At 36.4% G+C, this 13,877-nt stretch overlaps 1 protein-coding gene across 1 annotated transcript in view; it reads left to right on the plus strand.

The window, feature by feature from the left end:
• LOC127422211 (teneurin-4) overlaps positions 1 to 13,877 on the plus strand; it is a 427,215-nt gene that overhangs the window by 134,473 nt on the left and 278,865 nt on the right. The window contains exons 2-3 of the mRNA XM_051665548.1: positions 9,884 to 10,170; positions 12,680 to 12,952. Coding sequence (XP_051521508.1) covers positions 9,948 to 10,170; positions 12,680 to 12,952 — 496 coding nt within the window. The 5' untranslated portion in view covers positions 9,884 to 9,947. The remainder of the gene's footprint in view (positions 1 to 9,883; positions 10,171 to 12,679; positions 12,953 to 13,877) is intronic.

The raw sequence follows: 13,877 nt of genomic DNA on the forward strand, positions 1-13,877 counted from the left end.
CAAGAGAAACTCGAGTGTGAAAAGGTTAAATGCACACCTAGTGTATATCCCATATTTGGTTGGGTTGGGCTCTCTGGGATGGTCCTCAGCTGGTTCAGGTCATATCTAGGAGGGAGTGGCTACTATGTGAACTATAAATCTGAGTGGACATCCATGACGTGTGGAGTTCCACAAGGCTCAATTCTTGCACTGCTCCTGTTTAACCTATGCTCCCATTAGGCCATATTATGAAAAAAAATAAAAGGCAAAATAATTGCGTACCATAGCTATGCACATGACTAGATTTACCAAGCCCTATCGCCAAATGACTACAGCCCTATAGACTCTCTGTGCCAGTGCATAGATGAAATTAAAAGTTGGATGTGCCGAAACTTCCTTCAGTTAAACAACGACAAGACAGATGCCATTGTATGTGGCAACAAAGGCGAAATTACCAAGGTGAACACACCTTGACTCCAGGGGTCTTGAGACAAAAATCAAGGAAGGAATCTTGGTGTCATTTTGGAGTCAGACCTTAGTAGTCGCATCAAATCAATAACAAAATCAGCCTAATATCATCTAAAAAATATAGCGAGAATTAGATGTTTTGTATCCAGTCAAGACTTAGACTTGTTCTTGCATTTATCACCAGTAGGGTGGATTACTGCAATGGACTTCTCACTGACCTTCCAAAAACCTCACCCGAACCAAAAAATCTGAGCATATTATTCCAGTCCTTTATACTGGCTTCCAGTAACATTTAGAATTTAATTTAAAGTACTATTACCCATATATAAATCACTCAATTGCCTAGGACCTAAATACATTGCAGATATGCTTGTTGAAAATAAACCTAACAGACCTCTCAGATCATTAGGATCAAGTCAGTTAGAAATACCACGGGTCCAGTCGAAACAAGGCGAGACTGCATTTAGCTATTATGCCACCCGCAGCTGGAACCATCTTCCAGATGAGATCAGGTGTGCTCCAACAGTAGCCACATTCAAATCCAGACTGAAAACACATCTGTTTAGCTGTGCATTTACTGACTGTACACTTTGCATCACTGCACTTACTGATTGCACTGCATCATTTTATTTCTGTATTCTTTTTCTTTTTTTATTCATTTTGATAATTTTTTACTTTTTTACATTTATTTTATTTTTATTCTTGTTTCTTGTTCTTAATTGATTATCATTTTTATGTAAAGCACTTTGAATTGCCATCGTGTATGAAATGTGCTATATAAATAAACTTGCATTGCCTATAGGCAATATCTCACAAGCAAGTGTGCCCTTTGTTCTGAATATGCAGCACTGTATTTGACAACAAAATAAATAAATGTTGTGTTTTAGATTGTGCTGTGATCTGTATAGAAGCACTTCATTTGATAAAAATTATACAGTGGCATGTTGAAAAGTATAGTTTTTTTTTCTTTTTTCTTTTTTTCGGTTCTTGTCAATAAGTTGAGCAGGTGAAGTTGGTGTGAATAATTTATTAGTGGATCAGAACTTGAACTTGAATGATTTTTCTAAATCCTTATCCAGTAATCACCATTGACTGGAAAAGTAATTGGTAATAATGTGGAGGAAAAGACCAAGTAAACTAAATAAATGTGTTCAAAATGTAATTTTTCTTTTTCCATCTGTAACAAAAAATAAATAAATAAATAAAATTGTGCTTTCTTTACATTGTGAGCTCCAGTTTGATAAATCCAAGGGCAGAAATCAGGCTTGTTGTCATGTCTTTTGTCATATCTTGTTTTTTGGCTTCCACAGTCCTCTGGGGATTAGATAGGAATGTCTCTTTTATCCTTCTATTTTTATTTTTATTTTTTTATTTTTTTTTAAGATTATTCATACAGCTTAACTTGCTATCATAGAAAAAACACATATAGAGCAAAAATAGTTCTGCTGTTGAAGTTCTTTACGGAGAACTGCCAATCAAATGCATCTTCTCTTTCAGCGATATGTATTTGCACTAGACATCAACTGACAAAGTGTAAGTGACGGCTGTAGCTCCACTCAAAAGACGGAAACCTTTCACATGGCTTCAAGGGTACACCCTTGTGCAGTGTGCACGCAAGGCCTCCGATATTCAGAAGCATGACATATATGCGGAATCCACACTCTATACGTGGTTATTTCAATAAAGGCCTCTTGGAAATTAAGACAATGCATTTAACAAAACACCCACAATAGCTGCAATAAAAACTCTTTTGTCTCTGAATGAATTTTTATAAGCTAGAAGACTCTTTCTAAATGCGAAAAATAATAGTAATCTAAAAGCAAATGGTTTTGAGATTCCGGGCCAACAGCTGAAGTTCTCTTGCAGGCCTTTAGGAGAAATGCAGTTTTTGTCTACAGCAGAGGTCCCGGAGCAGAGGTTTCCAAGTCATTAATCACGGCCATCTTTTCAGCTGCCAGTCCTTACAAAAGGTGACCCCAACTCCACAATGGGCTTGGCTATAAAGAGGCTCTTTAAGGGGGGTTTGATATTGTTTACTGTGGATTATTGCGTGAGCGCCACACATTTACAGTGATAGTATATTATAATGCATGTGTGAGTGTGAGTTGGACATATTGTCCCACTATATATATATAGATAACTATTATTATTATTTTTTTTTTTTTTGTTATAAGAGTATCTGGGCCCGAATTCCATTATGATTAAAGCTTCTATTTTTAAGCATCAGTTGACTTACGACTTTTTTTTTTTTTTTTTTTACCAGCCTAGATTTCACTGATTGGGTGAATCTTGTGCTGGGGTTGTATGCCAAAATCAAAGAAAATTCGTGAGATTTCATGATAATTTAACACATTTCCCTCAACATTTTTAGTACTGTAATGTGACCGTCTTATTTTCATAAATATTTTCAAATATATATTTTTAACATGTATAAATATACATTTATTTACATAAAATATTTTTCTATGAAAATTAACAAATTAAATGCAGAACAATAAATTGTACACTGATTAAAACTTAGAATTATATACTTTATAAATGTACTTAACAACCTTAAATAAATCACATTCTTTTTCTATTCCAATCACTCTGTGAAAATTCTCTGTGATTTGTTTGGCACCAATATGACAAATCTTAAAAAAACATCAAATAATTAGTAGATTAGATGCTGCTACAATCCAACTATGAGTGTCATATTACACATTGTTACTTAAAAAAAAAAAAAAATCTTCCTTTGAAATTAAGCATGGCAGCATGTGACACAAAGCAAAAAAAAAATTATAAATAGAAAAATGGCATAATTCAGAAACCGTATCTATTGTAAAGGACACCAGAAATAACAATTCAAACATTACTATAATTATTTTATTTTATTTTTTTTATATATAGATTATCATTCATGGCTGCATTTAGAGTAGAAAAAGCATGGTGTGTGTATATATGTGTGTGTGTGTGTGTGTATATATATTTTATTTTTTTGTGTGTCCCTGGAACATAGTTGGGGTCTGAAAGAGCATTAGATGTCATGTCACAATACAAATAATCTTATGGTCTTAAAAATAAGCTTCATTTTCTTTATGCAAAATATACATTATTTCTTTCTTTTGATGTTGGGGTGAAATATACACTCACTGAGCACTTTATTAGGAAGACCTGTACACCTACTTATTCATGTGATTATCTAATCAGCCAATCGTGTGGCAATGCACCAAATCATGCAGATACAGGTCAGGGGCTTCAGTAAATGTTCACATCAACCATCAAAATGGGTTCTCAGTGGTTTCGACCATGGCGTGATTGTTGGTGCCAGACGGACTGGTTTGAGTATTTCTGTAACTGCTGATCTCCTAGGATTTTCACGCACAACAGTCTCTAGAGTTTACTCAGAATGTCGCCAAAAACAAACAACTCTGAAAATGTCTGAAAACTGCACACCATCCAGTTTAATCCATTAGAGATATTAATTCCCTGTGTTGTCTGACACACTTGATGTGGATTTGAGCTGGAGTGCAGGAAATGAAATGAATCAAGCAGGAAGACCTCGCTATCTTAAGTGAGACACAGAGAAAACAACGACCCAACCTCTAATCAACTTCATAAATCCACATCGACATGTTTAAGACTTCCTCTGCTGCTTCAGTGCTGTGCAATATCCTATTCGTAGAGAACTGGGGACCTATAAATTGTCGTCAGGTTCCATGATTTCACGAATACACGGTTGCTGTGTACCTACACCAATATATTTCTCTTCACGTGGCCATTTTGTTTTTACACCTTGCTACAACATGTAATTTGGTCAGAGACAAATGCATTGTTGCAAACAAGCTTTCATTATCAAGGCCTAATGTCTTTCACAATGCTGTTTGCTATGTAATGAGGCTTTGCGCAGAGGCTGGCATATTAATCAGCTGGACAGTGATGTATAGTTCAGCACAGATATACAGTAAGTAGCCGTTCCCGTTGTGTATTAAAGAAAAAATTCACCCAAAAATGAAAATTCTGTCATTATTTATTCATTCCTGTTACTGTTGTAATGTTGCAATTGTGTAAATTCAGTCTGTTCTTCACATAAAGCCATCTTTAACTTCACAAGGCTTGTAATGTAGAACAGGAGTAATACTTACTGCTTCTGTGGTATTGTAAAGGTATTTTTGTCCTCTTTAGAACACAACAGTGTGAATCGGCAATCATTTCCGCAAATTAGTGTATGCAAAATAGTAGGGGTATGCAGCAAAGCCATTATCTGTATCTGTATCTGTTACTATGACAGAATTATCTGTAACTGTATCTGTATTCGGATAGAACCAGATGTGGGCGTGGTTTAAACCGGAAGTGCATCTAAACTCATTTTAAAATGTAACTCGCATTTATGCTATAGCTTCTGTATATAAAGTATACCTCAGATAGGCCTATTTAATTATTATTATTAATAATAATAATCATCATAATAATAATTATTATTTAATTATATAATTGATATATTCTTTATTTTTTTCTCACCAGATGAAACTGAATATGTAGGCTACATAAACTGGAATATGTTGTTAATAGTGGTTTCTCCTGGTATTTTGGACATTAATATCTACTGAAACAAAATTTTCATTTACATCTGTGCAGTGTGCAAGTAACAATGTTATTCTGGAGGCACGTGGTGTCAAGGAATTGTAAAATGTCAAGTACACACTTTGCAGAGAATATTAAATACAAATATGAATATGAAAAGAAATGAGAATAAATTAATATAGCCTACAAACTGAAAGCACCATAAATCTCTGTCAGAAAGTTTTATGATACAGTCTAGGCTTATTTTGTGTTCACATATTTTTATGGAGGACATAACTGATTAGTTAAATTACATGTGCAGAATTAGTGAAAAGCAGTGGAATAAATTGCAAGTTCGCGCCTTTCTCTATATTTCTAGAAATTAAAAGCGTTTTTTTTTTTTTTTTTGCATATTAAAAGATAATAATAATAATTATCCTCGTGCAGGAATATTCTGAATAGATTTACACTCTATGAAGTATTTAAACCTCTATGCAGCATTTAAACATTTTTGGAATAAAGGATTAACCAGATAATTACCTTAATGTGGATATAAATGTGGTCAACTTACAATCGAGCTCTACTATAAAATCATCAATCTTTTGGTCAGGAATTAAACATCACGCTGAGGTTGGTTTATAAATCTTTACGTGTGAATTGTGTGAAACAACCAACAGTGAAACTGGATTCGAATTTAACGCAGCCTTCATCCAATTAGTCCTGATGAGTAGCACGAGCAAAAATGAGTAGAGCTAAACAATAAGGATATTTTTCTGCTAGCCCAGTCTGTCCAATAGTTCTGTTCAATTTTTACCTTCCCTGCCAACATATTCACTGGCCCCACCACAAATGTAATAATTAGCTATGTTTAATCACGCTGAGGTTGGTTTATAAATCTTTACGTGTGAATTGTGTGAAACATTTGTCGTTAATGTGATCAGACATTTTAAACAGTCATTTCAAGACGTGGAAAATGTGTATGATATAGTTAATACTCTTTACAAGCTTAGATTTTTAATATGCACACAATTAACGGAGACTGCAAATGCGGCCGAGAATGCGGCCATCCGATCTAAATCACCATGCGCATTTTCATTCATAAGGTTTACACTAGTAATATTGGCTTCACAAACTCATCATTGCTTTGTAATTTTCTATATGTTTATTTAAAATATCGCTTTATGCCTGTGCTCGTTGGATGATCAGTCTTCCGAATATGTTTTTTATTATTCGGATAAATTTGTTATTCATTTTGAAGTCATTATTCGTGCCTTTCCGAATAAGGTATTCGGCTTCAGGCACATCCCTACAAAATAGTCTCTTTTTTATTTTTTTTATTTGGCATGCCCAATTCCCAATGTGCTGTAGGTCTTCATGGTGGCGTAGTGACTCGCCTCAATCTGGGTGGCAGAGGATGAATCTCAGTTGCCTCCGCGTCTGAGACCGTCAATCCGCGCATCTTATCACGTGGCTTGTTGAGCGCGTTACCGTGGAGACCTAGCGCATGTGGAGGCTTCACGCTATTCTCCGCGGCATCCACGCACAACTCGCCACGTGCCCCACTGAGAACGAGAACCACATTATAGGGACCACGAGGAGGTTACCCCAATGTGACTCTACCCACCCTAGCAACCGGGCCAATTGGTTGCTTAGGAAGCCTAACTAGAGTCACTCAGCACACCCTGGATTCGAACTTGCGACTCTTTGTGTTCCATGGAATAAAGAGTCATACGGGTTTGGAATGATATTTCATTAAATTTTTAGGCGAACTCTTCCTTCAGTATTCTCCCTGGTGTTTATTGTCAAACAATAATCCTTTGATCAATGTGTCTTGAACGCTGCTAGTTTGATACTTTTGATAGGAGTCATAAGGGTGCATTGTTGGTGTAAACCGCAGAGCCAGTAGAGGGACACCTGCCAATTAAATATCTGCTGGAAGTGCAGTATTTTTCTCCAAGGCATGTTTAAAAGGAGGGAGGGCTATTTGAGTTGTAAAGTTTACAGGCACAAGACTTGTGCAGTATTTTTTCAAAATGGATCATGTTTCAGAATGCTGCAGTGCTGCGTATTATCGTCCCTTCTGGGTGGACTATTTTAAAAGTTTGTCCAGACGTCATCTTTTTTAACTATCGTCCTTTAGGGTCTGGGCACAATTTTTTTTCCTGCTAACAAAATATGGTCTGAATTGCCCATTATACTGAGCAGCACAATAATATAGCTGGATACGCAGAGATATAATTAGATAAAGAAAGCAAGTGTGGTTTTGCTTTTCCCTAATGCCTGGTGAACACTGAAATTGGTATATGATCAAAGAACTTTGTTGAGAGACTATGGGCTCTATTTTCATGACTGCACAAGGCGCGACATCTTTGCACTGTGTCTTATCCAATTTTCGTGAGAGCACTAATTCTAAGCACAATTTTCATGTCAGCGTAAAGCGCAAGTGGGAGTTTAGCAAACTGTGGTTGTACTGTATGTTAATGAACTGGTGAAAAGCACAATTTGCTATTTTCCTGAGAAATAGGTCATTGCACTAAGACATCTGAGAATCATGTCTATTCTTGTTGCAAAGTCTAAACTCAGATCCTGCATTTGAAGGTTGGGGATTCCACCAGAAGATGATATCAAAGAGCTATCGATCACTTTTAATACAAGCCATGATTTGTGTGTCAGTAGATCAATATGATTATTATGATTCTTCTTCTTAATAGTAATAATAATAATAATATTACATTTATGTTGTATAGCACTTTTCCAAAGCTCAAGGTCACTGTACAGAAATTAAACATAAAACATTTATATATAGTATAGTAATAGTAATATAGTAATAGTATAGTATAGTAGTATAGTAAACATAGTATATAACAAATATACACAGAGGCAGAAAAAAAAATAAAAATACATGCAATGTATGGAACACAAGAATGTTTCAAGCATCCTGTAACACTGTCAAGTCTGCAGGTTAGACCCGGGCGAGAACAAACCGTGCCAGAGAGACCAATAGAGAACACATACAACACATATATTGTGGTCTGGAGCAGCGCAGCTGACAAAAGTTGCAGAGCAGGGGATTCCTTGAGGCAGGACGAAACACAAACATCCTTGTTAGTAGTAGTGCTGGAACAATGGCAGACAAAACAGGAGAGTTAACAGCAGCAAAAATGTTTTTTAAATACAATATACTTACATTCTTTATAATTTAATGCAGCCTTCATCCAATTAGTCCTGATGAGCAGCACGAGCAAAAATGAGTAGAGCTAAACAATAAGGATATTTTTCTGCTAGCCCAGTCTGTCAAATAGTTCTGTTCAATTTTTACCTTCCCTGCCAACATATTCACTGGCCCCACCACAAATGTAATAATTAGCTATGTTTAATTTAGCTACATTAACACAACATTAAGTTGTCTTTAGAAAAATTTGAAAAAGAATAATCATAAAGCTACATAATAGCTAATAACTAACATTGGTGATTTAAAGCATTAACTTGGTGTGATTAATTCTCTAAAAAACAAAACGCGTAAAAAACATTTTTACGCAATTATTCACGCCACTGTAATAAGGAATTTTCCTACCAAATTTAGCAATTCCAGCTTAAAATGCCACCTCCATGTTTTTACGAGTCTCCGTAAGCAGGTGATAGTAAGCGCAGCTCCAGCTATACAGGCAATGCGCAGCTGCACAGACCAAGGTACAGACAACAAACTGACAGTTGATCAAAGACAGCTGGACGGAGCAGACAGCAGGGGTCTCAAGATGCAAATTTTTTTTTTTATCCCCTTTTCTCCCAATTTGGAATGCCCATTTCCCACTACTTAGTAGGTCCTCGTGCACCCCATTGAGAGCGAGAACCACTAATTGCAACCATGAGGAGGTTACCCCATGTGACTCTACCCTCCCTAGCAACCGGGCCAATTTGGTTGCTTAGGAGACCTGGCTGGAGTCACTCAGCACACCCTGGATTCGAACTTGTGACTCCAGGGGTGGTAGTCAGCGTCAATACTCGCTGAGCTACCCAGGCCCCCAAGATGCATTTTTTTTTAAGTTTCAAGCCACATTTAAATTGACACAGCATCCTAAAATGCAGTGTTTATGTTGTGAGATGCTGAAACACACAAGGCAACCACAATGAGACTCACTGAAAGGATACTTCTGACTGACAGATGTACAGATGGAACCCAAGAACACGTCTTGTGAGAACATAACTGTAGGCTATTGATAGGCTTATGCTCAATGATATGGAAATAAACCAAACAAATTGCCTTCTAAAGACACTTTTTGTATTGTATAATCAATACTTTACTCGTCTGCCACAATAATGTCTTTGAACTATTTGAATTATATTTATTTTATATTATATTTATAAATATTTTGATTTATATACTGTATATTTGGGTGCCTTTTTCATTGTGATTCAATTGTAATTAATTCATTGGCATATCATGTTATTAATTCTATTCAAATTTTTAAACGATTCACAGCCCTACTAATAACTAAAATAACTATAATAATATACAGTTGTAAATAATCACAGTTGTAAGGTCACAAAGCCTTGAAAAATTATGGTATTTGGTGAAAACTTTATTAATTTGTTTCTTTTTCAACCAGTTCTAATTTATTCTCACATGACAATCCTATGTCTCAATTTCTCTCAATTTCGACAAATCCATAACTATATTAGCCGACATAAAAACAAATGTACATGATCATCAGACATAAGATGTAGTGACAGCACAGCTCTGGTGCAATAGGGCAAGTTACACTTCCATCAGCTGGCCTAAAACTCTTACATGCTGGCCTTGGGGCATCGGCCAAAGATAACAATGCCATGTCTTTACCACAAGAAGCAGAATTCATAATAACTGTCTTTTTTTCCTGTTTGTGTCTTCCTGTAGAATCATAAGGACTGAACTGGCTGCTTTCCCTCCCTTTGATGTTGAGACAAGAGACAAGGTCGCCATGGAAGTGAAAGAACGCAGACCTTACCGCTCCCTGACCTCCAGGCGAGACACTGAGCGTCGGTACACTAGCTCCTCTGCTGACAGTGAGGACAGCAAGCTGAACCCTAAATCCTACAGCTCCAGCGAGACCCTCAAAGCTTTCGACCAAGACACCAGATTGGCCTATGTCAGCCGGGTCAAAGATGTGGTGCACCATGAAGCTGATGTGTTCAGCAGGCAAGGTTAGAAAAACAAGATCTCTTAAAATGTCTGATATTTCACAATTACAACAAAGATGAAGCTACAGGTGAATTTTAAGGCTGATAATTTGAAGATGTGAAGATGTTTTCACACTAGAACTTTTGGCACAGACTTGAGTACATTTGACACAAGAGTTTGATTCTTGTGAAAGCTTTTTTCCAAAGTCTGGTGCGCACCAGGGAATTTTTTCAATATTATATTATTATTAATATGATATAACTACTTACTTATTGGTCTGATCCTCACACAAAGCTTTTGTATGACTACAGAAGACTTGGGATATAGTGCAAGAGTCATATGGACTGCTTTCATGGTGCTCCTATGGTGGTTTATTTTTGTTCTTTTTGGATCTTGACAGCCATAGTCAGTTGAACTGTCCTTTTTTGGAAAAGAACTGTGTGGTTGACCTGTCGAGAAAATGTCGTGGTCATATTTAACCCCAAATCAACTCAAAACAAATATATAATTACATTTTGCTTCAAGGAAATTAAGCTTACGTTTAGGACCTTGCATTGCAATGGGACATTTTCATGACAGTTAAGCACATTTTACCTCCCATTTCTCCACATTTTACCTCCCATTATAGTAACACATCCGTAATTACAACTTTTCGATTCCCATTGTTTTCAATGCTGATTCTAGGTACCGTAACAAAGTTATGTTTTATTGTATTACAGTAAAAAAAGATGCTGTTGTAAAATTATTTTTTTCTACTTCATTAAAATAAGTGGAAATGAAAGGCTGTACCAAGGGAGTACTTGTATAATGGCTAGTATCATATGTTTTTTTTTTTCCATATTTAGGTAATGAGAATATCATGATGACCATCTTTTTTCAAGTTGCGGTAATGAGAATTAGGGGGTTAAATGTGAGTAACTGTATAAATATAATGATGTATAAAAATGTTTTACAATTTTTCATGTTGTGGTAATGAGAATATCATGATGACCATCTTTTAAATAATGTCACAAAATAAACAATTTTAATGGTCCTAAAAAGGCTTATATATATATATGCAAAATGTAATATATTATTTGTTTCTTTTGATTTTTGAGTAAAATAGGAACAGGACACTTTCTTGACATGTTTTGTAAAAATCACTGGCATAAGGATTCCTCAAAATTTGCCTTTGTGTTCCACGGAAAAATAACTTCTTTTTCAGGTGAACTATTCCTTTAAGTTTAGTGGTAAAACCAAAGGGACAAAGACATGGGTAAAAAAGTGAAGTAAACAATTATTTCCATTTTTAGTACCTCCTTTTGGCATGTTGTTACCTAGCTACAGTGGTAAACAGCTAATGCAAGTACTCACAATGATACTCATGGTGATGGTGCAAATGTACTTCAGTCCAGAGCCAAATAATTTAATGTGAAAAGATACCAAAGGGGAGTGCAATCAAGCTGGGGTTGGGACCAAGCAATCGAACCAACTGTAAAAACAACAAGAGTTGTCAAGTGGCTATTTGGCATTAGCCGGAGTGTTTGTGTCATTAGCACTTGATAATATTTCTTATTTGACCAAAGTGTAGCATATTAAGAAGTAAAAATAATTTTAGGTTAACAGATAGGTATAATCAGAGAATACGCAAGGTTTAAAACTTTGAAAGGCTAGAATGCGAATAATACAATAATAAATGTGAATAATCCCTTACACGTGACCTGCATGCTTATTTTTTTAAGTGAGGGATGATGTTCCCTTGATCATTTTACTTTCCCACGTCATTTTGAAGCAGATATCTGTTACATTTACTTGTTGACATCAGATGAACTAATGCACGCTTAGGGGAAGCTCATCCTGCAAGATCCAGATACACACTGTATCTTTCAGATACGCTTCAGAGAGCAATTGCAATCAAGCATTTAAGAAAGACTGCGGTGACTATTTGGTCCCTCATTAATATATTCCACCAATTATGAAAAAAAGCAGTATCTAAAACTGGGGAGATAAAAGGTGAGCTGAATGCGGTGTTGTAGCTTTGCCATTAGCATGCTAGGACTTTAATGAGAGGGGGGTGCCGTGAATGCTGATTTGCTCATGTCTTTTATGACCTTCTAATGTGTCCAGTTGATGGTGACCTGAAAAAAATATCTGCTTCCCCTCCATGAATACTAAATGCGTCATAGCTCTCAGACACACTAACTATTATTGCGCTCACTCACAAGCATAAATCTGTAATATGCTGTTAGCGCCATCTGAACAGCTTCTACTTTCTTGTACCTTTGGCCTCCGTCAGACATGAGCACACTCTAATTGTAATGTTTAAAGAGATTGTGCACACTCACTAAACGGAATGGAAAAATAATGACGTGTTTTCAAACACGTTTAACGAACACTCCCCTTGTCTTCCATTGGTTAAACATGTAGTCAAGATAGTAAATGTAGCAAAATCAGTAGGTTTTCAAACAAAAAGGTATTAGGGGCCGTAGTTTCCAATTATTTTAATATGCAAAATACCAGACTGATCTCTCATTGTGTCCTTATGTGTGTCAGGGGCGGACTTCTCTCTCAGTGACATGGCCTTTGGAGATCCAGTGCCGTCCCATATGGCAGCATATAGGACAGAAATGGGCCTGCCCCACCGCGACTACTCTGTTAGTGTTGGCTCGGATGCTGACACAGAAATGGACGGGATCATGTCCCCCGAGCACGCAGTCCGGCTCTGGGGCCGAAGCAATAACAAATCCGGGCGTAGTTCCTGCCTTTCTAGCCGAGCCAACTCCAACCTCACCCTAACTGACACAGAGCATGAAAACACAGAAAACGGTGAGTTCAATTCCCCATTCGCTCCGCTGAGAGCAGGAGTGCTATGCCATGCTTAGAGGGATGCCTCAAGTTTAGCAACGGCAATTCAGACTAAATGTGTGATGCCCCTTTTATATGGAAATGATGTGTGGTTTTGGGAGGCAGATTTAGTTATGTTTTTGAAATGCTTCTGCTGAATCGCTTGTATGCTGACTTATGTAAATGAGCATCACAATAATATGATAATCAAATTGCTGTGTGTTTTCTTGTTTATCACTAACCTCCAAGTATTTTATTATAGACAACTGTAAGTACGATGGTATTTTTATATTTTCTTCACATTCAAATGTCAGTATCAAAAGCAAAAGCATAGGTGTAAATGCAAGATTTACTTTTTTCTTTTTTTTTGTATATATACCCATTTTATAGACAGTTCTGCTTAAAAAATAAATAAATAAAAAAACAACATAAACCACCCTGAGCTGGTTTGCTGTTTTATCTAATTAAAGCTGGTATTTAGTTGGTCCAAAGCCCTATTCGGAAGGGATTAGTTTTTCCGACATATGGCCGTAGAGTATTTATTACTGCGGACGTCTGTAATATTTACCGTTGATTTACACGGGATAAGCGATGTCTGTAAAAATCAAAGAGATGGGTGTGTCTGCAGCATATACACACTGCTGTCATGCGTAACTGACCTATAGAGCTGTTCAGCTGTGACTAAAATTTGTAGGCGACCCCGGAAGTCTAATTCGCCATGGGTTCCCTTGGGATTTTCCTATGGGGTTTTTGAATTTATGAGTGATATAAAGTCTGGTAAACATTACTTAACGAAATGTGGATGTTTTGTTCTACAACATAAATTACACACAGTCATACCTCAAACATGAATTTTGAAGCCAACGTGCGTTTAAAAAAAAAAAAAAGTATATAATTAAATATGGCT

This window comes from Myxocyprinus asiaticus, chromosome 31 (genome assembly GCF_019703515.2).
Source record: "Myxocyprinus asiaticus isolate MX2 ecotype Aquarium Trade chromosome 31, UBuf_Myxa_2, whole genome shotgun sequence".
NCBI lineage: Eukaryota > Metazoa > Chordata > Actinopteri > Cypriniformes > Catostomidae > Myxocyprinus > Myxocyprinus asiaticus.